This window comes from Chelonoidis abingdonii, chromosome 20, assembly GCF_003597395.2.
Source record: "Chelonoidis abingdonii isolate Lonesome George chromosome 20, CheloAbing_2.0, whole genome shotgun sequence".
In the NCBI taxonomy this organism is placed as follows: domain Eukaryota; kingdom Metazoa; phylum Chordata; order Testudines; family Testudinidae; genus Chelonoidis; species Chelonoidis abingdonii.
The window spans coordinates 3,266,629-3,288,725 of NC_133788.1; the positions used below are offsets into that span (position 1 = coordinate 3,266,629).

The 22,097-nt window shown below is 48.2% G+C and overlaps 2 protein-coding genes across 2 annotated transcripts in view; one reads left to right on the forward strand and one right to left on the reverse strand.

The window, feature by feature from the left end:
• Positions 1 to 22,097, forward strand: part of LOC116830268 (E3 ubiquitin-protein ligase TRIM39-like) — a 475,516-nt gene that overhangs the window by 94,048 nt on the left and 359,371 nt on the right. The gene's annotated exons all lie outside the window — the stretch shown is intronic.
• Positions 6,972 to 9,923, reverse strand: LOC116830183 (C-C motif chemokine 3-like). Its single transcript, XM_032789492.2, has 3 exons — positions 9,699 to 9,923; positions 9,093 to 9,207; positions 6,972 to 7,068 (listed from the first exon to the last, which is right to left on the reverse strand). Exons 1-3 carry the CDS (start codon positions 9,781 to 9,783, stop codon positions 6,972 to 6,974), a joined length of 297 nt encoding a protein of 98 aa, XP_032645383.1. The 5' UTR covers positions 9,784 to 9,923.

The following is a 22,097-nucleotide window of genomic DNA, read 5'->3' on the forward strand; positions in this document are numbered from 1 at the left end:
CTTTGCCTTTACTTCTGTCTTTCCTAAACAGCACAGAGCCTTCAATACCTGTACTCCAGTCATGACTACTATTCCACCATGTTTCTGTTATCCCTATAATATCTAGTTTCACTTCCTGCACCAGTAGCTCTAGTGCTTCCATTTTGTTACCTAGGCTCCTCGCATTGGTGTACAGACATCTTAATTTTTGCCGTTTGGCTTTATGACATTCTTTACCCAATTAGGCACAGACATTCTACTACCAGTATCGCCTATTAGACTGGTATCTACACTACCCTTCCTCCTTATGGTCCATTCTCATACCCACGGCTGGATCCTTTCTTATTTCGTTTTCTTCCCTCTCAATGTTAAATTCTGGCATGGAGATTACCTGGACATCTCCCAACCATCTCTCCCAAATTCCTAGTTTAAAGCTCTCTTAATCAGTTGTGCCAGTCTCCATCCTAGAAGTCTACTTCCTACCCTACTCAGGTGAAGTCCATCCCAAGAGAACAGTCCTCTGTCCATGAATGCCTCTCAGTGGCTGTACATCCCAAAGCCCTCCTTATAGCACCACTGTCTGAGACATCTGTTGATCATCATAATCTTGTCACACCTTTGTTGCCCTTCTCTAGGAACAGGCAGAATCCACTGAAGATCACCTGAGCCTAAATTTCCTTAAGCATTTTCCCCAGCCTGGCATAGTCTCTCTTGGTATGTTCCAGCGAGAATTTAGCTGTATCATTTGTTCCCACATGAACGACAATCAGTGGATTCTTTCCCATTCCCATTAGGATTCTCTTCAGCCTCAGGTTCACATCCCATATCTTAGCACCCGGCAGACAGCACACCCTTCTGTTCTCTGAATCAGCTCTGGTTATAGGCCTGTCTATTCTTCTCAGTAAGGAGTCCCCAGTCACGTAGAACTGCCTTTTCCTGGTGACAGTGTGATTCTCCAGTCTATCCCCTGTTCTCTCTGGCTGCAAGTTCTCTCGATTTCTATTGTCCCTTGCAATCCTCTGCAACCCATCCAGTATCCTCCTGGGGCTCACATTTGGGGTTGTTATAGTATCTCCATTGACTTTTCCCCTCTTCCTATAGGACTAGCTGCTCTTCTCTTCTTCCTTGCCGTCTCGCCTTCAGCAACCACCTGCTGTGTCCCTTCTTCATTTTCCAACTCTGCAAACCTGTGCCTGAGCTCTATTTCTCCTTCACTGACCCGTCTTTTCCTCTCCCTGGTTCTCTTAGTCACATGCTTCCACTGTCCACTTTCCTCACCCAGCAGTCTCCCCTCAGAGTTCTTTGGTCCCGTTTCCATCTGCAAGTCTGAGCTTTTCCCTTCTGCCTCCTCATGTCTTTTCTCCATCATCTGCTTAAATCCCCTTCTAAACTCAACCAGAGTTTCCACTTGCATCTTTAATTCTCGGATTTTTTCTTCCATCAGCTCTATCAGGCGTTACTTCATGCAGATGAAACTGTTTCCAGGTACCCCCTCCAGGATCAGGTACATGCCGCAGCTTCCACATCCAGTCATCTTCATTGTGTCTTCCACTGCTGCCTCTGTATCGGTCATAGCCTTCCCACCTAAAACCTGGTACTCTGGGAAACACAAACCAAACCAAACCACCACCACCCATAGCACAACAACCCCCCAACGGGCACCAGAACACTGCCAGAACACCACCACTCTTGATATTAAGAGTGAGACCAAGACATGCTTAAGCATCGGCAAACACATTCAAGATAGTTTGAAGATCTTTCTCAGAGTAGGCAAAGATTGCGTTGTCATCAGCATACTGAAATTCCACAATAGATGTTGTGGAAATCTTACTCTTGGCTTTCAGCCTGCTAAGCCTGAACAGCTTCCCGTCCGTTCTGTAAATGATTTCAATGCCAGCTGTAAACGTCCCAGCAATTAGGTAAAGAATGATAGCAATGAAAACCGCAAACATGGTTGGAGTGATGATACAGCCCTGTTTGACTCCTGTTTGTACTTGAAAGGTTCACCCTGGGAGTCAGTGCTACTCAGAACAGTCGCTTTCATGTTATTATGAAGCAATTTTAAGACATTATCAGGACATCCAATCTCAGAGAGTACAGTCCAGAGAGCGCGGAGATTCACTGAGTCAAAGACTTTAGTTAGATCATTAAAGCCATGTACAGCGGTCGCTTTTGCTCCCGACACTTTTCTTGCAGCTGCCATGCTGTGAAGATCATATCCACAGTTCCACGACATGGTCGGAAACCACTCTGTGACTCCATTAAAATTTCTTCTGACAGGGCAGAAGACGGTTTACAAGGATCCGCACCAGAACTTTGCCTGCAATGGCTGGGAGGGAGATAATTTCCACAATCCACTTTATTCCCTTTCTCAAAGAGAGTGGCAATCAGGGTATCCCTGATTTCACTGGGTATCTCCTCCTTTATCCAGATTTTAAGGACAAGCAGGTAAAGCTGCCGAATTAGCTCTGGTCCACTATTTTAAAAGATTTCAGCAGGGATGCCATCTAGACCCGCTGCCTTGTTGTTCTTCATCTGCTTGGTGGCATCGTGTACCTCATACAAATTGGGAGAGTCTCCGAACTCATTCCTAAATGGTTGTTGAGGGATTTGCTCAAGGACTTCATCTGCAACCATAGGATACGGTTAAGGAGATCTTCAAAATGTTCTTTCCAGTGAGAATTGATGGCTTTATTGTCCTTCAGAAGTGTGGTTTCATCCTTAGAGCGAAGAGGATTCATACCATGACCAATTGGCCCATAAACAGCTTTGATGGCACTAAAGAAACCACATGTATTGTGGATGTCAGCGAGATGTTGGAGTTCTTGCTCTTTCTCAGTCCACCATTTGTTCTTGAGTTCTCTGGTTTTATGTTGTACTTCTGCCCTCGCCTTGGCACAGCCTTCTCTCTTTATATTACAATTTATGTCGCTCTGCCAAGCACAAAATGCCATTCTCTTCTCATTGATGAGTTGATCAATTTTGGCATCATTCTCGTCAAACCAACCCTGATGTTTTCTGGTTTGGTAGCCTATGGTTTCCTCACAGGCATTGATGATTACTGCTTTCAGCTGGCTCCAATGTTCCTCAAGAAAGCATAAATAGTATATGAGAAAATACTTGTACCTGAGAAAGCATAAAAAGTTTGAAAAGTCTGAACAAAGACTAACTTCCTCACACAGCTGTTGTTTTTTTCTGACAATGTTGGCTCATTCATTTTGGCAAGGCTGGCCAACTTAATAATTTCAAATTATGACTTGTAAGCAAGGGCTGAAGGAGCTCTCCCCAAAAGGCTTCAGGACCAGACTGTATTTACATGAACTCACCTACTCTGCCCAGGTATCCAGCTGACAGAGGTGTTGGGTTACAAATCATAATAGTATCGAATGTGGGGGTCGTGACATGTTGCTATCCTTATTGTATGAGTAAAGGGCAGCAGAACTGTGCTTAGCCTGACTGACTGAGGGGGGTCACCCTCAATGTTTATTTTTTGCCGGGTCTGAGCCCTGGCACATCTAGGCTCGGCAGTTCATAGCTCCTGGACCTCTGGGCTTGCCACATCCATTATGAAAGTGAAAAACTTACTTGAGCCCCAGCACCGCTTTCATTACAAATTAAGCACTGGTCGCCCTCAACTGAACTGCACTCGCTAAGCAAAGGTTTTGGATGGCAGATCCCAGTAGAGAGAGAGAGGGAGAGGGAGAGGGTGTTTTTGCTTGGTGTTTTTGCTTGGTGATGTGGGCTGTGCCTAAGAATCACAGGCACTATTTGACCTGCCACGCTCCTCTGTGTAGAGAGAGCTGATTAGGTTTTTGTTTTGTAAAGTGACCACTGGAGCTGAAAAAATTGATTATCAGGTCTAAGTGCTTAGCTCTGCTGTGGGACAGTATTTCTATGGAAAAGACGGCCCAGCCTGCACTCGCTGTAAGTCATTTCACATGTTATCCTGATGTCAGCAGTAGGCCAGTAGATGCAGTCTAGATGTTCAGGTTATAGAAGACACATCAACTGCATCTGTGACATCTTAGAAGATTAAATGCTTGTCAACTGAACCCCAAACAGATGGCTGCTTGTGCATTTGGTGGAGCTGCAAACTTCTCTGCAAGACATGGTAGAGTACAAGCTTTGCTCAGAGAAAAGTGTAACTCTCATCTCTCCTATACACACTGCAGAGGCCATCTACTCCAATAGCTGCAGAATTTTTAAAAGACATTAAAAAAGCTATACATTTAATGTCTTTGTTATATTCTTTTTTTTCCAGCAAGAGTTCAAAAGGACTGAACGTCTTGGGAAAAATAGAAGATACATTGGAACTGAAGTTCAAATGAGTCCAGCCTGGGAAAACCCTCTGGCTTTCTCATGAGTGATCCTCGGCTGTTGTCTTAAAATTACTGCAACCATTATTATTGGCTTTGGAAAGTATCTACCAATATGGGATGGATCTAAGTAGTGAGTCTGGTGGATTACTTTTGCTACTATGTTCAGAGAACTATTGCCATTCCCTCTCTCGTAAGTCTACTATTGAAACCAGTTGGGTGATTATACAATGTCATCCAGGCATCTGCTACAACAGTAGTAGATCTTTGTCCAGCAATAGAAGTTACACTTGGATCAATCAGAAAGATTCATTGAAAACATACTGGAAGAAGCAAAGACTTCAGTTCAGAAGCTGACTAATTAGGGCACTTATATTGACTCCTTAAGTGAAGAGGACAAGAAGTGTTTGTTTGGCTTACCAGCTGAAAAAGTAAAGTAGACAGACTTGAGTCTTAAAAATCTACAACAGCGATTTCTGGATTCTACTCAACCTCTATGTAGCTTTTACAGATCCCTGTCCTATAAAACACCGACAGTTGAGTGGAGTGAGCAGGGCTGGCTCCAGGGTTTTTGCCGCCCCAAGCAGAAAAAAAAAGAAGCCACGATCGCGATCTGCAGCTCTACCACTGCCGCTTCAGTCTTTGGCAGCAGTTCGGTGGCTGGTCCTTCTCTCCGAGAGGGAGTGACAGACCTGCCGCCAAAGAGCCAGATGTGAGGCCCCTTCCCTGTGACCGCCTCAAGCACTTGCTTGCTGGGCTGGTGCCTGGAGCCGGCCCTGGGAACGAGGCACTACCAGCATTGGGGTTGCCATGTGATCTGGCCCGAATAGACAATCTGAACACAGAATGGAATATCATATGACAAACAAAGGAAGATTTGACTTCAACTTTTTCTTTATCATCACTAGCGGTTCAGCCCAATCTTTGTGCTGCTTCCTGGGATGAAAGAAGTGGGAATTCATCTCTTGCTACTGTGATACAGCATGGCCAGAGGGCAGCATAAGAGTGTTAGCAGGGGGCCTTATTCCCTGCCAAGGGAGGAAGGTTTGCTTTAGATTAACTAGAACAGCTGTGGCCAATTAGAGCACCTGACTCCAGTTAGAGCACCTGACTCCAGTTAGAGCACCTGACTCCAGTCATGGGATATAAACCCCTGCTTCAGTCAGACAGGGGGTGGTAGTTGAAGGAGAAAGGTTGGATTGGAGCAGAGTGCAGATTGCAGAAGAGAAGAGTTTGTCCAGAGAGAAATAGAAGGTTTGGAGGAGTGCTGCGGTGGATTGGGAAGCCCAACAGAAACCCTAGGTAAGGGGCACCAGGCTTGTATAGAAGAGAGGCGAGAAGCCCTTCACAAGCTGACGGGTATGAGAGGGAAGTAACCCAGGGGAAGAAACCGCTAGTCAAGTGGTTCACCACAACCCCAGGGCCCCTGGGTTGGGACCTGGAGTAGAGGGCGGGCCCAGGTCCCTCGCTCTCCACTCCCCTCCTCCAAGGACACTAGGGGAGTGATTAAGAACTGGTTCAGAGGCAAGCAATATCGCCCTGAACCTACCCCAGAGAAGAGAAAGCGCGAGACCCAGCAGAACAGTACCGGCAATTTGCCACACTACTCACCCCCGTATATTCACCCCCTCCAAACTTTCAATTCCTGGGGAAAACACTGCATGCAGTGAGTGGCGCAGCTTGGGCCTTCAGCCCTGCACTGCTCCCAGCTTCAGCCCAGGGGGTGCCCTGATGGGTGGGGCACTGGGGATCCCCCGCTACTCCCAGACTCAGCGTGGCAGGGGGCTCCTATGCTGTTCCTGCCTTCAGCCTGGGGGGTACCCTGAGGGGTAGGGAGCTGGGGCTCCCCCACTTCTCCCAGCTTCATGTGGGGGGGGGGCTTCCCTTCTATTCCTGGCTGCAGATGGAGGATGGGGAGCACTGGAGCTCCCAGCTTCAGCTGGGGTGCTTTGCAGCCCCCCTGAAAGGTCTTGTGGACCCCCAGAGGGCCGCAGAGCCCCGGATGAGAGCTGCTTCTCTAAATGAGATGTTATAGTGCAGCCACAGACTCTTGGTGCATTGCAGGGAAGAGTAACTCTTTACACTGCAGAGTTTGCTGCATGACGATCTCCAGTCTGGGCGATGCAGGAGGTCAGACGAGATGATCAGAATGGTCCTTTCTGGCCTTTAAATCTCTGGAATGGATTCTATGATGCACCACATTCACTCCAGGAACACAAGGCAGCTGTACACTGACCCTGGAGAACCCCCATCCCGGGGCTGGCCTCCTGTGCTCTCTCTGTTGCCCAGGTTCTCCCACCCCTGGGCTGGAAGCCCAGTCGCAGCATGAGGAGAGGCGGAGGGCAGGGGGAGCGTGAGACAGGTTGGCTCAGTTGCTCAGAGGGAAGCCTGAGCTTTGAGTGAGGGAAGGATGAGCCCCCGGGAGGTAGGACGGCGCAAGGGGGGGGCCTCATTAATTAAATCTTCACATGTGTGATGGGAATGGGGCCAGACCACCTGCCTCCTTGTGCCCCAGAAAACAGCCCGTAAATAACACAACTTGACTCAGGTTTCGTACATGCAACGTTGCTTTAATAGTTGTAAATGACATTTCAAACACTGCTGATCGTTCGGTGCTCTATGGCAGTCAGCGGTGACTGGCCTGGGTGCACCGGCAGGAACGGAGAGTGGCTTTCATCACTGTGTGACCCTGTATTTCAGGTCATTCACATACTCTTGAACCCAGGCATCTTTGGGGTTGGCGCAAATTTTACGTTCTTTCTTCATGATAAATCTGCAGAGTGTGAAACAGATGGGTTAGAATGAGAGGAACTTTGAGTGTGGAGAGAACCAAATGCCCCTTCTCACAAATCTGCCCCCGGCTTAACTCCACCGCTGCCAGCCCCCAGTAGATTTACTCCATTTTGGTCTCTCTCCTTGAAGGCTTCTTTCAGAGCTCCTCCCCCCTACATCTTCTGTAGCGCCTCCTTTGGCTACAGGTCCCACATATAGGTGACCACCTGTCCTGAGAGCTCCTTTGCCCCAGCCTCACTTCCTGACCCCGCCTCACAGCCCATGACAGAAACGTTGCTGGAATCTCAATACTTTTTGCAACAGTTTTTTGCTCAGAGTCGAGGGGCTGCATTTGTTTCCCTCCATAACCTCACCTGCCCCACCCTGGAGCTCCCTCTGGACAAGGAAAGCTGGGTGAGGAACTGAGTGAAACTGGGGATTTCCAGCCATTTTGAAATTTCAACATTAGTTTTTATCCAAAATAGGAACAAAAAGTTGAAATTTCAAAGTTTTTCATGGAATGGAATTTCTGAAAAAACTCCATTTGCAAATATCGAAATGGTTTGTTTCAACATTGAATGAAACAAAATAATTCAACATTCTTGAAATTGAGATGTTTCATTTCGGTTCCTTGAACTGATCCTAAACAATTCAGTTTTCGTTTTCTCAGTATGGCATGTTGCCTCATGGGATTTGTAGTTCAGGAACCTGATGCCCTCATTCACTCCCCGACAGACCAGAGTCCTCGGCTGGACCACATTTCTCATGATGGAGCCAAAGTCAGGTTGCACTAGGCAGCATCTGTTTGCCAGAAGCTGGGAATGGGCAACAGGGGATGATCACTTGGTGATTACCTGTCCTGTTCATTCCCTCTGGGGCATTTGACACTGGCCACTGCTGGAAGACAGGATACTAGGCTAGATGGACCTTTAGTCTGACCCAGTGGGGCCACTCTTATGTTCAAATACAGTTTAATGTTTTGCTGAACTGATTCAAAACAAAATGTGTCAGCTCAGTTAAAAAAACCATAATAGTTCAATCAGGGTCAAACCTACCCAAAATGAAATATTTTATTTTGATTTTCCAGACAGAGAGCCAAATTTGGAGAAAAGTTGAAGTTTTCCCACAGAAAAATTCAATTTTTTTGGAAACTGTATTTTCCGCTGGAAAATCATTCTGCTGGAACATTTCTGACCAGCTGTAGCCAGGTGTGATTTTCTTGACCAAGGCTGGAAAAGGTTTCTACCTAGGAAGGAGAGACAGTTCTGTATCCTTTTCTCCCATCAGCGCTGGCTCAACTTCTCTCCCTATAGGTCTGTCAGCATGGGGTGCCCAGGGAGCCAAGATCACAAACACTGATACATCTGTGCTCATGGCATCATAGGGGTCAGAATGGCAGAAACCTATTTGATCACAGAGAAAATCCTTGGCCCCACAAGAGACGGACACAGACCGCTAAGAGAGATGATGCCTCAGACACTAAATGGATAAAACACTGGTTGCTCTTAACACAGAAGCTGATGTACCCAACACCAGCTCCCGGTATGTGGGAGCTTCCGGGTAATATGACGTGAATACACTGTTTTCAATAAAAGCATGTCTGATGTTCCTCCTTCTATCCCTGCACTGGGGCAGTTCCATGCTCTGCAGCGAGACTCAATGAAGTTCCTAGTGAAGTAATAGAACTTATAGATTCCAGGCCAGAAGGGTCGACTGTGATCATCTAGTTCGCTCTCCTGTATAGCACAGGCCAGAGAACGTCCCTCAAATCATTTATAGAGCAGATCTTTTAGAAAAACATCCACCCTCCACTTAAAAATTGTCTGGGATGGAGAATCCACCATGGCCTTTGGCAAGTTGTTCCAGCAGTTAATTACTCTCGTGGTTAAAAATTAACACCTTATTTCCACTCTGAATTTGTCTGGCTTCAATTTCCAGCCATGGGATCATGTTAGAAATCTCCAAGGCCAGTAACTGGAGACACAAAAATCTCCCTCTCTCTCAGGCTCATGAGTCTGTACTTACACTACAGCTGGCTGGGCACACATGCTGCTGGTGACAAAATAGTCAGTCACTAAGCCGCGCGGGATCTGCCGGGATGTGTAGGTGAAGCAGCAGTCGGACGTGATACCCGAGATCACTGAAAGAGAAGGAAGGAACCAATGTACAGTTCTGTGCACTGAACACAAGGTAGGGAAAGAGAAGCACCATCTACCTCTGCACCCCTTGGGCACTGGGACAGGGCAGGGAGAGGAGATCTCCGTCAGTGGGATGTTGCGATGTTGGCAGGGGGGAAGGAGGAGAAGGGGTAAGGGAATAGGCAGGGAGAGTTATTCCTCCTCCATTGATTCCTTCCATCCTTTTCTCATCCCTGGTGCTCAGTGCAACACATCCAGGTTTGAAAGTTCTACTCAGATATTTGGCATGTGGCTGGGCTGCTCGTTGCATCCCTAAGGCTCTCCCCTCTTCAGGAGAGAGACACCCCCCATCCTGCCTAGACCACCGAGAAGCTGCTGCCTACGGATCTGACATGGGAAGGGATCTCAAAGGCTGGGAGGAGCTGGTGGGAAAAGCCACCTCACAGCTACAATATTTCTCCTTCCACCCCCAAAAGGAAACACAGAGACTCACTTGAAAAACTCTTTTCTTCGATGGAGGCCTGGGAGCAGCAGGTCATGCTGAGGACAAAGACAAGGGCAGCCACAGAGACCTTCATGTTGCTGTCAGCTGGGGACCAGCTGCTGGACAGAGCCAGAGCAGGACTCCTTGAAACCCTTCTCCGTCTGACTCTGAACCCCGTCTCCTCTCTCGGTACAGGGCGATGCAGGGAAGGGATAGCTTTTCGGGGAAGTAAGATCAGATTTCATTCCAAAGTAGCGATGGCAGTGGCCCAAATTCTTCTGAACTGAGACATACAAACGCCTTCCCAGAAATCCATGGAGGAAGTCCAAAGCCTGTTGCCTGGGATGGCTGGTGTGAATCCTAGAAACAACTAGAGGAAGGGAGGGAAGAGCCTATTCCATTGTGTGTGGCTGGCTAGTTTTGCTGAGCTAACCTGTCTTTGAATGGAAACCGGCCAGTGGAGTACGTGAGACAGGACTGATAATGGACGCAGGAACTTTTCACCTCCAAATCCCTGGTTCAAATCCAGGTCAGGAGCAAAAGTCATTGCCCTGAGCTCTCTGGTGATGTCCCTGTCTCCTGACATGTCCAAGAAGCAGCCAGCCTGGGCTAGGTGATGTTCAGTGACCCTTCAAGCACAACACACCCCTAAACCTACCTGCACAGGGATGACCATAGAAAGTATGGCCATCACACCACCTGACCTCTGCCTAACAAGAAATCCCATTGTCTCTGTGCCCTCCTCAAGGCCTTAATTGTAAGGGTGACCTCAGACACTCCTGTACTGGCACATCTGTCCATCACACACTCAGGAAGTCATTCTGCCATAACACTGAGGTCTCTGTCAGGGCGTTGCACAGGAATGTAAGTTTGATGGAGTTGGGCACGCGTTGTGCTTTGGTGCCTGTTGGTTTTGGAAGCACAAGCCTTCTGGAGTGTGTTCAATAGTTGTAGGCCGTGGAAGAGCGGCAGGGAATAGAGGAGACTTTTCTCCTAACTTTTTATTTTCTGCTTCTCAGGTTTGGAGCTGGTGGGGCGTGTCACAATCGTAACTGTCACTACAGGAAAGTTTTGGGTGTTCATTTCCTCGTTTTTCGTGCAGGGTTGGTACCCTTTGGTGGGTAGGGCCCCAGCGTTAGGGAGGGGAGATGGCCAATGACTGAAATGTGAAACCTCTATTTTTTGTGTGTCACGGTGTAATTGACAGATTCTAAAAGTTCTTAATCACAAAAGTGCGTTACAGGCTGTTTTCCTATTGTGTGAATTAAATAGACCAGTCTTTTAAAGAAGCGAACGTGCCTAAGCTCTGTCACTTGCAAACACAGCAGCCACTGACAGCAGGGCATGAACAATAGCCATTCAGACCTCCAGCTTAGCCCTCTTCCACTGGAGCTACATGGGCAGCTGCTCACCCCTTCTGTTCAGTCAGCTGAGGAAGACTGGAGATGCACTTTCCCAGGGAGTTACTGGCTGCAGGACAGCAGTAGCATCCTAGAGCCCAGGAATCCTGGGTTCTGTCCCTGCCTCAGAGAGAAGGGCATGGTTTACTGCCTAGAGAGAGGATAACCAATGCATTTTCAACCCGAATGGCAGCTTGGCAGAGTAGTCAAGGCCGTGTCTAGTGTTACAAAGTTCAGTCAAGGCAAGTTACACTGGCGGATAGCCGCCGACTTCTGTCTGCACGCTTGGTTCCTTGGATCAGCACAGCACGTACTCACCACAAGTGGTTGCATCCATGTGAAATGTGGTGCACCACAGGTAGGTATCCCAGGGTGCTTTGCACTCCTGTCTGGCTCAATGCCTTGTGGGACATTTTTGCAGAGATTTGTGGGATACCAGCAATTTGCTCTGGGATTTCCAGGAAGTAGGGGTCAAGTTCCTACCATTTCACTTGCTCTATCCCATAATGCTTGCTCCAGCCCATAACTTTTTGTGCCATTTTTTAAAAATCCCACAGTGCCGCCTGCTGCTTTTCTGTCTCCACCAGCTCTCTGACAGAAGCATGGACCCTGCAGAGATCAGTGCAGTTCTAATGGCCATTGCAATACAGGACACATGATTCTCCTGTATTCGCAGAACTGGAATGAGTACTACTCCACCCGCCATGTGAGGAGGAAGATGCAGAGATGCTGAAGCACAATAACTGGATGCTGATGGATTGGTATTCATGGAGCAGCTTCATGAGGTGCATTGCCACTTCTGGGCTTGAGAACCAAGCACTGACTGGTGGGATCACAGTGTAATGCAGAGTTGGGGTGCCCAGCAGCGACTGCAGAACATTCAGATGTGAAGGGCACATTCCTGGATCTGTGTGTTGAGCTCGCCCCAGCCAACCAGCCCAGGGCCACCAGAACAAGAGCTGCACTGAGAGCAGAGAAGCACGCGGTGATCGCGCTCTGGAAGCTTGCAACGCTGGATTGCTATCGGTCAGTGGGCAATCATTTCGGCGTTGGAAAATTCACAGTGGAGGCCGTTTCATCCAAGTGCTAAGTGTGACAGAATGTATCCCTCTGTCCACACCTTCCACACTATTGAAATAATCTTTGTACTAAGCACACCTTGTGAGGTATCATTTCAGAACTCTTCATTGGCTGATCCATAGCATCATGGCTCAGCGCATGGAGCAGCATTCCACATGCAGTTAGCATCATGAGCTGAGATCACGACAAACAGTGTGTTTTCCAGCGAGCCTGGGGAGAATTCAACCCAGTATCTCAGAGACAAATGGAAACTGATGCCTTAGCCTGGAATAAACAAGGCTGATGGACCTGCTAAGTGTCCATTGTTTGGTAGGAAAAGGGGTAGGGGGGGAAAAGATCTCAATCATGGCAAATAACCAGCATGGGGTTCCCATCCACACAGCCTGCCTAGCGCTGTGCTCCCAGCTGGAAATGCTTCTCAAAGCGGGGACAAGACTCTAAAAAGAAGGGGCAGACACCCCAATGGACCCCTCATCCTATCTGACTCTGTCCATGGATTCACTGCAGGAGAGGAGACAAAGGGAGCATCCATTCAACAGAAGAAGGGGTCCTGGCCAGTAGAGAGCATGTGGTGAGAAAAACTTTGCTTTGAATTTAACAGCGTTTATTAAGTTAGGCACTAGCTGAGTTGTCTCTTTATCTTTCTTGTAACCATTTCTGACTTTTATGCCTCATTACTTGGACTCACTTAAAATGTATCCCTTTGTAGTTAATAAACTTGTTTTATTGGTTTATCTAATCCAGTGCTTTTGAACTGAAGCGTTTGGGAAACTCATTTGAGAGAACAGGATTTGTACATATCATTTCTATTAATGACGGACTTTATATCAGCTTGTATTGTCCAGGAGAGGGCTGGGCAGCACACAACATACATTTCTGGGGAGGCCTGGGGTGTGTTGGGGTCACCCTGCAGTATAACCAAGGCTGGTTAGAGCCAGAGTGCAACCCAGGGGTGGCTGACAGGCTGCAGTTACACACAGACACACTCAGGGTGAGGCTTGCATGCTGGAAGGTTGTTTGTTAGCGACCAGGTGGGAAATCCTTCGGCAAGGCATTGTAAGATACCCCAGGTTACAGGACAGGGGTGACATCTACTCATCAGTCTCGATTGTACCTTATGTCACCATTAATTGTCATTAATCATGTCCTGCTGCACAGGACTGTGACTCTTGGCAATGTGCGGGACATAGTGGATAGATTTGCAGGAAGGGGGTTCTGAAAGTGCGGTGAGGCAATAGAGAGCCTGCACCTCCCTATTGCGGCACCAGCCCACCTGGCAGGTAGTAGATCAGCAGAAAGTTTCGTCAAACTTGTTCAAACGGCTCAAATGCGTATTCCCATTTAGCTAGACGAAGTACTCCGCCTGGCACCCTCTACCTAGACCAACAAACAAAAGAACCGAAAAGTGGACGTAGACACTACCTCTGCCTGAGCACAGGACGCTGATCTGATGTGACTGAGTAACGGGGCTGCTACACTCCTGGTTCTGAATTTATTCTCTAACATTTTATTTTCTAACATTGTACAAGTGAAGTAAGCACCCAGCAGTCAGTGCCTGCGCTATCTCAAATGGCAGGTGGGCTGGCTGCCATTTTAAATGTGGAAGAAGAGTGAGGGGGAGGGAGGGTGAGAGGGAGATGAGGTTTCAGGTAATGAAAAGGAAAGAGAGTGGACTAATGCAATACAAGCTCCCTCCCCATCATCGGGGGCTCATTCGTGTTCACTTGGTGGTCCTAGAATCCTAGAACCAGAGGGTTAGAAGGTACTGCGAGGGTCATCTAGTCTAAACCCCTGCCAGGATTTGTTGTGTCTAAACTATCCCGGACAGAGAGGTCCAGCCTTCTTTTGAAACCTCCAGTGAAGGAGCTTCCACAGCCTCCCTAGGAATCTGTTCCATTGGCCTCCTGCTCTTACAACTCGGCAGTTTTTCCTGAGATTTAATTTAAATCTGCCATGACCACAGCAGAGTTGGGGGTTGAGCCCCCCAGGAATCCTGGGCCCAGCCTTGTTGGGGTTACGAGGACTCTGCCAGACAGGAAAGTGGAAGGGGAGTCCTCAAGGGCAGGGTGGCCTCTGGGTAAAGGAAGTGGGAGCTAGGACTCAGATCCTTTTGCCAGCCCACTTCACCAGGGTAGCGCAGAAGCCAGGAAAGTTCCCCACAATAGTGGGACCATTCCCCCACTTACAGCTAGGTGGGCGCTTGAGCAGGGCTGCAGGCTGTGTGTAGACAGGTGTGTGTTCCCCCGGGGCTGCCCCTCTCTGATCCTTTCTTTCCCAGGGCATATGCCACTCTCCCCACTCTCTGCTCCATTTCCTCGATCCACTCCCTTTGCCCTTCTTGCCTCCTTCCGCCACAATCGCCCCTAAAGGGAACGTGGCCCCATGATAATCTCTTTGGTTTGTATTAGCTCTCTGAGCAGATCCCCCACGAGCCTGCCCGGCCCTGCTCCTCGCTGGTCAGTATCAGCGCCGTGTATCTGATGCTTTTGTGGCAGGTGGCCAGAGAATATGCAGAGACCTTTTTCCAGAAAGCAGCTGCTGCATCCAGTCAGAGCTTGAGTCTCCAAGGAAATGGGAAGTGAGCGGGGCTCTGCAGGCATTTCCTAGAACTCCTCATACCCAGCTCACAGGGGTGGCTGCTGCGCAGGTTTGAGTCACTTGGCTTCAGACCTGCTGCTCAAGGCTAAAATGTAAACTCTGTCTCTGGGAAGCCGCTTTCCAGTAAAGCCTGATGGGCTGGAGGTCAGGGCTGAGACATGAGGATGCTCCATTAGGATACAGGGGGGCAGGACTAAGAAGCATCAGGAGTCTTCCCAGCTTCTGCTTGGCCCCTGGGAAGATGGCACTTCTCCCCTCTGACAGCTTCTTGGGGAGCTGGGTGGGAGAAGTGGCTTCGGGCCCTGGGCTGCAGAGAGACCTTATTTCATTCCATTTCTGGCCAGAGCATATGGCCAAGAGGGCGAGGGATGGTTGGTTTGTTTCTTTGCAGATGGTCGTTGTCACAGCCCCTGGACTCAATGGCTTTCCTGACAGAAAGCAATTGTGCTGTTTTTAATGTCCAGGAACAGCAGGCGAGAGGATAATGGATCAGGGCTGGAGCATGGCAGGCCACAAGTCTGAAATCCAAATCCTTCCTGTTGTGACTCCGATTCTGCCGCCTGTGATTCCTCTCTGGAAATTACATTCTTCTGAAAACGTAGATGTGGGTTCTGACTCTGGCTCTACTCCTGGCCTGCTGTGGGGCCTTAGATCTCCTCCCAGCCTTAATCTGACTGCTCTGCAAGGGCCAGGCTTTCAAAGGTATTCAGGCTCCTTAGATGCAGATAGGTACCTGGTGCCTAAATACCTTTGAAAACCTGGTCCTAAATTCTTTGGGGGCAAGGAGTGTTTGTCCAGCTTCCAGCTCCATGGGGCCTGCTGGGTGCCTTGAGGTGCTACCATAGGGTGACCAGACGTCTCAATTTTATAGGGACAGTCCCGAGATTTGGGGCTTTTTCTTATATAGGTACCTATTACCCTCTACCTCCCGTTCCGATTGTTCACACTTGCTATCTGGTCACCCTATGCTACCACGTCCTACATGGTTAATAATCAAAAGTGACCATAGAGAAATAGCCTCTCTTAGCCACTTCACCAGCCCCTTGCATGCACCACAGCCCACAGCTGCAGGCTGAAGGGCTCAGAGAAGCTTGTACTGCCCCTTACACCCCCTGCATGCGAGGGAGGTGACTTCCGGCACCTTTCAGCAGCAGAATGGCTAACCACTGAGCTGCCCGTGCACAGATTCCTGGGGAGACAGTGGGGCTGCAGGTGCCACAAAGCAACTGATTTGGCTTGTCGAACCCTTATTGCTGCTGCTGCTGTAGAAGGAAAGAGCCCAGAGTGACACCTAGTTCTGAGGAGGAGTTTGCAGGGCCGGTAGTTAGCAGAACCAGCTTTTTGTTTCTTCACTGAGTGCAATTGCTTCAGAGTCTCTAAGAGCCAGGTTTTTAAAGGTTCTTAGAAATCTAATTCCCATTAAAATTAGTGGCTAAAGACCTTTAGCCACTATGACCGAACAGCTGCAAACACATGAATTCTATAACTGAATCACCCCCAAAGAAGCTCTGTGGTTTGAAATACAGGAATAGAAGTTCTGAGAACTCAGATGAGTTTGGGGAACAGACAAATGGGTGGAGATTTCAGAACTTAGCACTTCAAAAGCGGTCCCAATTCCCCTTGTAAGAGCTGTGTTTGAGGGCGCCACTCCACAGCACCACCTGCTAGCTGCTCAGTGCAGTGCTTAGAGACGTGGTCAGAGTTTAGTGTTGGCAGCATTGCCAATCTTAAAACGCTCAAAAATCATGAGTCAGGCTCCAAAATAATCATGAGATTGGCTTAAAAACATGGCAGTTTTTAAGCCAAACAGATCTGGCTTTTTTCTATTTGCCAGCTGGTGTCACAGTGTTTAGGGGTCACATTTTCATCACTGAGAGTTAGAAACACCCTTTTTAAAAAATGAAAGCTGGGGCTTTAAGAAAAAACACCAAGAGACTTGTGAAAAAGATAATCCTGAGAGCCTGCGTGGTGGCGAGGATGTCTGGAGCTTAATGCATGAGGCTCTACTGTATGAGCTAAAAGACGTGTCTCAGCCCAGGCTGTAGCGGACACATCAGTCGGTAGCTGGCCTCGTTGCCACTAGATGGGGATAGAGGCCCACACCAAGCAGGCACGGGTTACTCTGGGAATGCTGAAATACAGCTGTCACAGTTCAGGGCAAATATGCCTGTATTGCCCCTTTGAGGTCCCTCAAGGACATCCACACTAGGCTCCTACCTCTCCAGCTATCGCCTCTCTTGGATGGAGAGCCACATCTCTCCTGCCTGACCAGGGCTTTTCCAGGGTGCACAGCTCCCTGCCTACGCTGTGATATTTCCAGCCAGCCAGGCCGCCTAACCAGGCCAGCATCTGTGCTTTGCTTTCTCTTCCCAAGGCGATGAACAGCTGTAATTGTCCAGTTCTAAGGCACCACACGGCTCTTTCTAAGCAAGCACATTTGTTCTTAATGCAACATCATTACAGAGAAAACATTAAAACAATTAAAGAACATACATGTAAGCTAATAAGCTTATGAGAGCTCACCCACAGCTCCAGCAAGGGCTTTGGGAGGAGTCAGGCCTTCCAACCCCACCAAAGAGTTTTTCTGTGGTTACATGTTTGCTCCAAACAAGTACAACCATGAAAAAGTTTGTTCTCTTCTTTATAAAGCTGAGGGCTTTGATCTTCAGAATCCTGGACTAGGTGATGAGCAGACAGACAATGTTTCTCACTTCAGGGCATAGCTGCGAAAGGTTGCATCTTTGCATAACCAGAGTGGAATTTTGCACTCTCCTATCCCCACATATTTCCTAGGAAACCCACTTAACTTGTACCAAAAGGTCATTCTCTTTTGGCACATTGTTTAAAATACCCCTATGAAGCTCGTGACACTTCCCAGAGCTCACAATGGTCATGTCTCCCCCTTTGAGATGTTACACACAATCTCACAATGATACATACATTTTGTATGTTTAATACACCGGATTCCAAAGCTACACTTCATTCAATAACGTTTTTCAAGAGTATTACCCTGTCACAATGGGAAAAAAAAAAAACCAGTTACTGTCAATGTTCCGTTGTGGTTTTAAAAATATGCTTTGTCTGAGTGTGCATCTTCCTTTTGCGGTCACCGTCTGCAAATATTCAATGAATGAACAGACTGGCGGGATTCTTGAAGGAAGCAGCAAAATTAAAGCACATTATGCAGCGGACTGGAAGGATAGGCTTGGAAGGAAGAACTTATTCATAAAATGTCAGGCAATGTCAATTTCACTTGCATGCATTGAAATTTGACAGACAGACAGGCAAAGGAAGGAAAATCGTAGAATCATAGAATATCGGGGTTGGAAGGGCCCTCAGGAGGTCATCTAGTCCGATCCCCTACTCAAAGCAAGACCAATCCCCAACTGAATCATCCCAGCCAGGGCTTTGTCAAACTGGGCTTAAAAACCTCTAAGGAAGGAGATTCCACCACCTCCCTAGGGAACCCATTCCAGCACTTCACCACCTTCCTAGTGAAATAGTTTTTCCTAATCTCCAACCTAGACCTCCCCCACTGCAACTTGAGACCACTGCTCCTTGTTCTGTCATGTGATTTAAGGAGACGTTCTTCTCATATTTCGACATGTGACATTGACCATTTGTATTTTAAGGTTGTTAAAGCTTTCACTTCTTGACTAGAAATGTCTAGGGCCATTAAATAATTTTCTGACCCCCCACCATCATTTTCTACAACATTTACACTGATTTAAAAAACGCTTAAAACAAAACACCAATATTATCAACTGCAATTATAAAAAATAAGAAGCAGAGGACTGTGTCTGAGCCTCGCTCAGCCCCCTGCCTGCTGGGTGACCTTGGGCAATCACAGCCCCTCTCTGGGACTCAGTTTCCCCATCTTACAATGGAGATAATGGCACTGACTTGCTTTGTAAAGGGCTTTGAGTTCTACGCGTGGAAAGGTGGGAATTTTATTATTACAGAAAATTTGCAGAAAGCCAGTTTTGAATGTGTACTGGTAGGGATTTGTAGTATCCAAGGTACTTTTATGGCTTGGTTACTGTCAGATACGTGGGTATCAGCATGTCCTCTCACCACCCCAGTGTGAGAAGGCTTTGTCAGACATGGAAGTGAGCCATAGACTTTAGTCAGTGGAGGTCCTTTAGCTGAAGGGCTGGAGACCTATGTTTTGGGAGTGGAAGGTGCCCGACTGTGTCCCTGCTGACCTGTACTGGGAATTGTTTATAATAAATTCATCCCTCCATATGCCAGGAGCTTGCCTGCTCTTCCCAGGCGTTGGAAAGCAGAGAGCGCCCTTTGAACTATCCCATCACACAAGATCCAGTTCCTTGTACAACCTATTAAACAGGCAAGTGATTGCAATATATTCACAATGGCTTATTCCATATGCTGCACCTGTGAGTGTCCCATCTCTGCCAATGGCTTTATCTCTGCTAATACCTTGTCCTGTCACCTGATTATTCACCCCTGGCAGCATCTCTTACATGTCAGAACTACGCTGTCACCAGCTAATCTCTCATGCACTGTAGGGCAATTAGGGTTGAGTGAATAGTGCAACAGATAATTGAGCGTACCATGGAGAAAAACACTTGGCACACATGCTTATCTCTAATTACACACTTACGTCTCTCCCTATTCACCAAAGCACTTAGACCATGTGCTAATGTCCTACTGAAATCTTTATGGCTCCCACTCAAAGTCTAAGTACCTCGGCTTAACTCCTTGCTGAATTGGGGACATCCATTAGTCAATGAATTTCACCTCATTTTCTGCTCCTGAAATGTTGGCGAACAGATGGGGATTTCCTCCGTTGTGTCATTATTTGCCACACACCAACAATTCTTGGTTTGTAGCTCACTGAGAAGATGTGAAGAAATTTGAGCTCTTTGGAGGATGCATTGGTCCCCTGACTCCTGCTCCTTGATTGAAAGGGAGGAGTTTGCAAGTGTGAGACGTCCGGATGGTTTAGGGTGTTGAGCATCAGCATTTCAATCTGAGGTGCTAGGGTTCAGGGGCCAGTGCTTTTGGATTGGGGTTGTTCAGTGGTTATTGTGCTAGCCTGGGACCTGGGTCCATAAAGAGAATTACACATTGCAGTGCCCACATCTTAGGTGCCTAGAAAAACCACTGGCACAACAGTGGCAGACACAAAACCTGAGGAGATGCCCAGGCATCCTGTACAATGAATGGGGAGACCTTAGAACAGTGGTTTGCACACTTTTTTTCTGGCAACCCAGTTGAAGAAAATTGTTGATGCCCGTGACCCAACGGAGCTGGGGATGAGGGGTTTGGGGTGTGGGAGGGGCTCACGGCTGGGGCAGGGGGTTGGGGTGCTGGGGTGAGGGCTGCAGGGTGGGGCCGGGAATGACGGATTCAGGGTGTGGGAGGGGGCTCTGGGCTGAGGCAGGGGTTGGAGTGTGGGAGGGGGTCAGGGTTCTGGGATTGGGGTACAGGCTCTGGGGTGGGGCCAGGAACAGATTGGGGAGGGGCTCACGGCTGGGGCAGGGGATTGGGGCACGGAGTTGGGGTGTGGGCTTACCTGGGCAGCGGCACAGTGGGGTGCTGGCACCGCAGACCGTGCTGCGCCCTGGAAGCGGGCAGCAACAATTCTGGCTCCTAGGTGGAGGTGGGTGGCTCTTGTCTGCAGGCACCGACCACCTCGGTTCCCATTCGGGGTGGGGGCAGCGCGTGGAGCCCCAGGGCCCCCCGTCTACGAGACAGACCTGCTGCTGGTCGCTTCTGAGGAGCAGCGCAGTGTCAGAATAAGTAGGGACTAGCCTGCCTCAGCCAGGCAGCACCGCTGAGAGGACTTTTAATGGCTTGGTCGGTGATGCTGATCAGAATGGCCACGACCCAGTGCCTGACATTCAGCCACCCAGTATTGGGTTGCGACCCACAGTTTCAAAACCACTGCCTTAGAATAGGCTCCACAAACGCCACAGTGCTGTGGGGAGCTGCCCAAGCCAGCCCATGGGGGGTGCTGACAAGATGGGTGTGCATTAGGCCCTGTCCCTGGCACAGAGGTCAGCACCTAAGGCCAGTCTGCAGGGAGGTGCCCATCTCTGCTTGTGCTCCACACAGAGTCTTTTGGCCCAGTGCTTAGGGTACTCACCCAGCCGGTAGGAGCCCCCTAGTTCACCTCTAGAATTAGTCTCACTTTTAGCCGAATTATTTAATTAAAGTGGAACAACTTCAATAGGAGACACTGAGCGAGACCACGTTAGAACACCCCATCGCTCAGTGGCTAGGGAGGCCAACTGAGCCGTGGGATGCCTTTGTCCCTCAATCCTGTTTCCTCATCAGGTAGAGAGAGGACTTGAACTTGCCTCTCTCACAGCCTAGGCGAGTGCTGTAACCATTGGGCTAATGGTGATAAGGGAGGCCTTTTGGAGATGTGTATAGTTAGTGCTCAGAGCATGCCTCCTGGCTCGAGCCCTGCAGAGAAGACAGGCAATGGACTGCTTATCTTCCCCAAGTCTAGGATTGCACTGGTGCTCAGGCATGAGATAGGTGTGCACTGGGCCATCCATAGGATTTACGGTGCCCTAGGCAGGATTATTAAACTGGTGCCCCTGTGCCTGACTTGCCCTTAGCGGCACAAACATTAAGCTTAAAGTATTGGAAAACTTCCCACATGCATGTTTTTAAAACCAGTTTAACTTTATTAAGCACATTGTAATGCTGATGGACTAGCACTAAAGAGGTAGCATTATAGAAAAAATTCTGATATGACAGAATGATGCAAATAATATATTTTTTTTAATTTGTCAACATTTTATTGGAAATTGATATGAAGAGGTATTGAAACAAGGATTTGTTTTTAATTTAAAGCAATCTTTCTGGCTTGTTTGGCTGCAAAATCAGTAATAATGTCATCGTATGACAAAGACAAAGTGATGTCTGGTTCGATTGCCAGAATAGCAAGACCAGTCAAGCCTTCCTGACTCCTTGTAGAGCGGAGATAGTTTTTAATGAGCTTTAGTTTTGAGAAACTCCGTTCTCCTGATGCTACTGTTACAGGAATTGTCAGTAGAATATGAGTGGCAATGTACACATTAGGACATATGTCAACAAGTTTGCGGGTATGAACAAACTGTACAATGTCCATCCCTGATTTTGCATGTGGCAACATTGATGACAGTGTACTCAATTCTTCGTACAGCTGAAGTCCATTTAAATCAGAACTAGCACTGTGCTTCAGGAGGCTCTCCAGGTTCTTGCACTTTGTCATTAGCTGCTCTTGTTTTCCTATTTCATTGAATTTAGTTATGTCATACAAAAATCCAAACTGTTCATGGTGTACTTGTAAGGTCTTCAACCTTTCATCAAC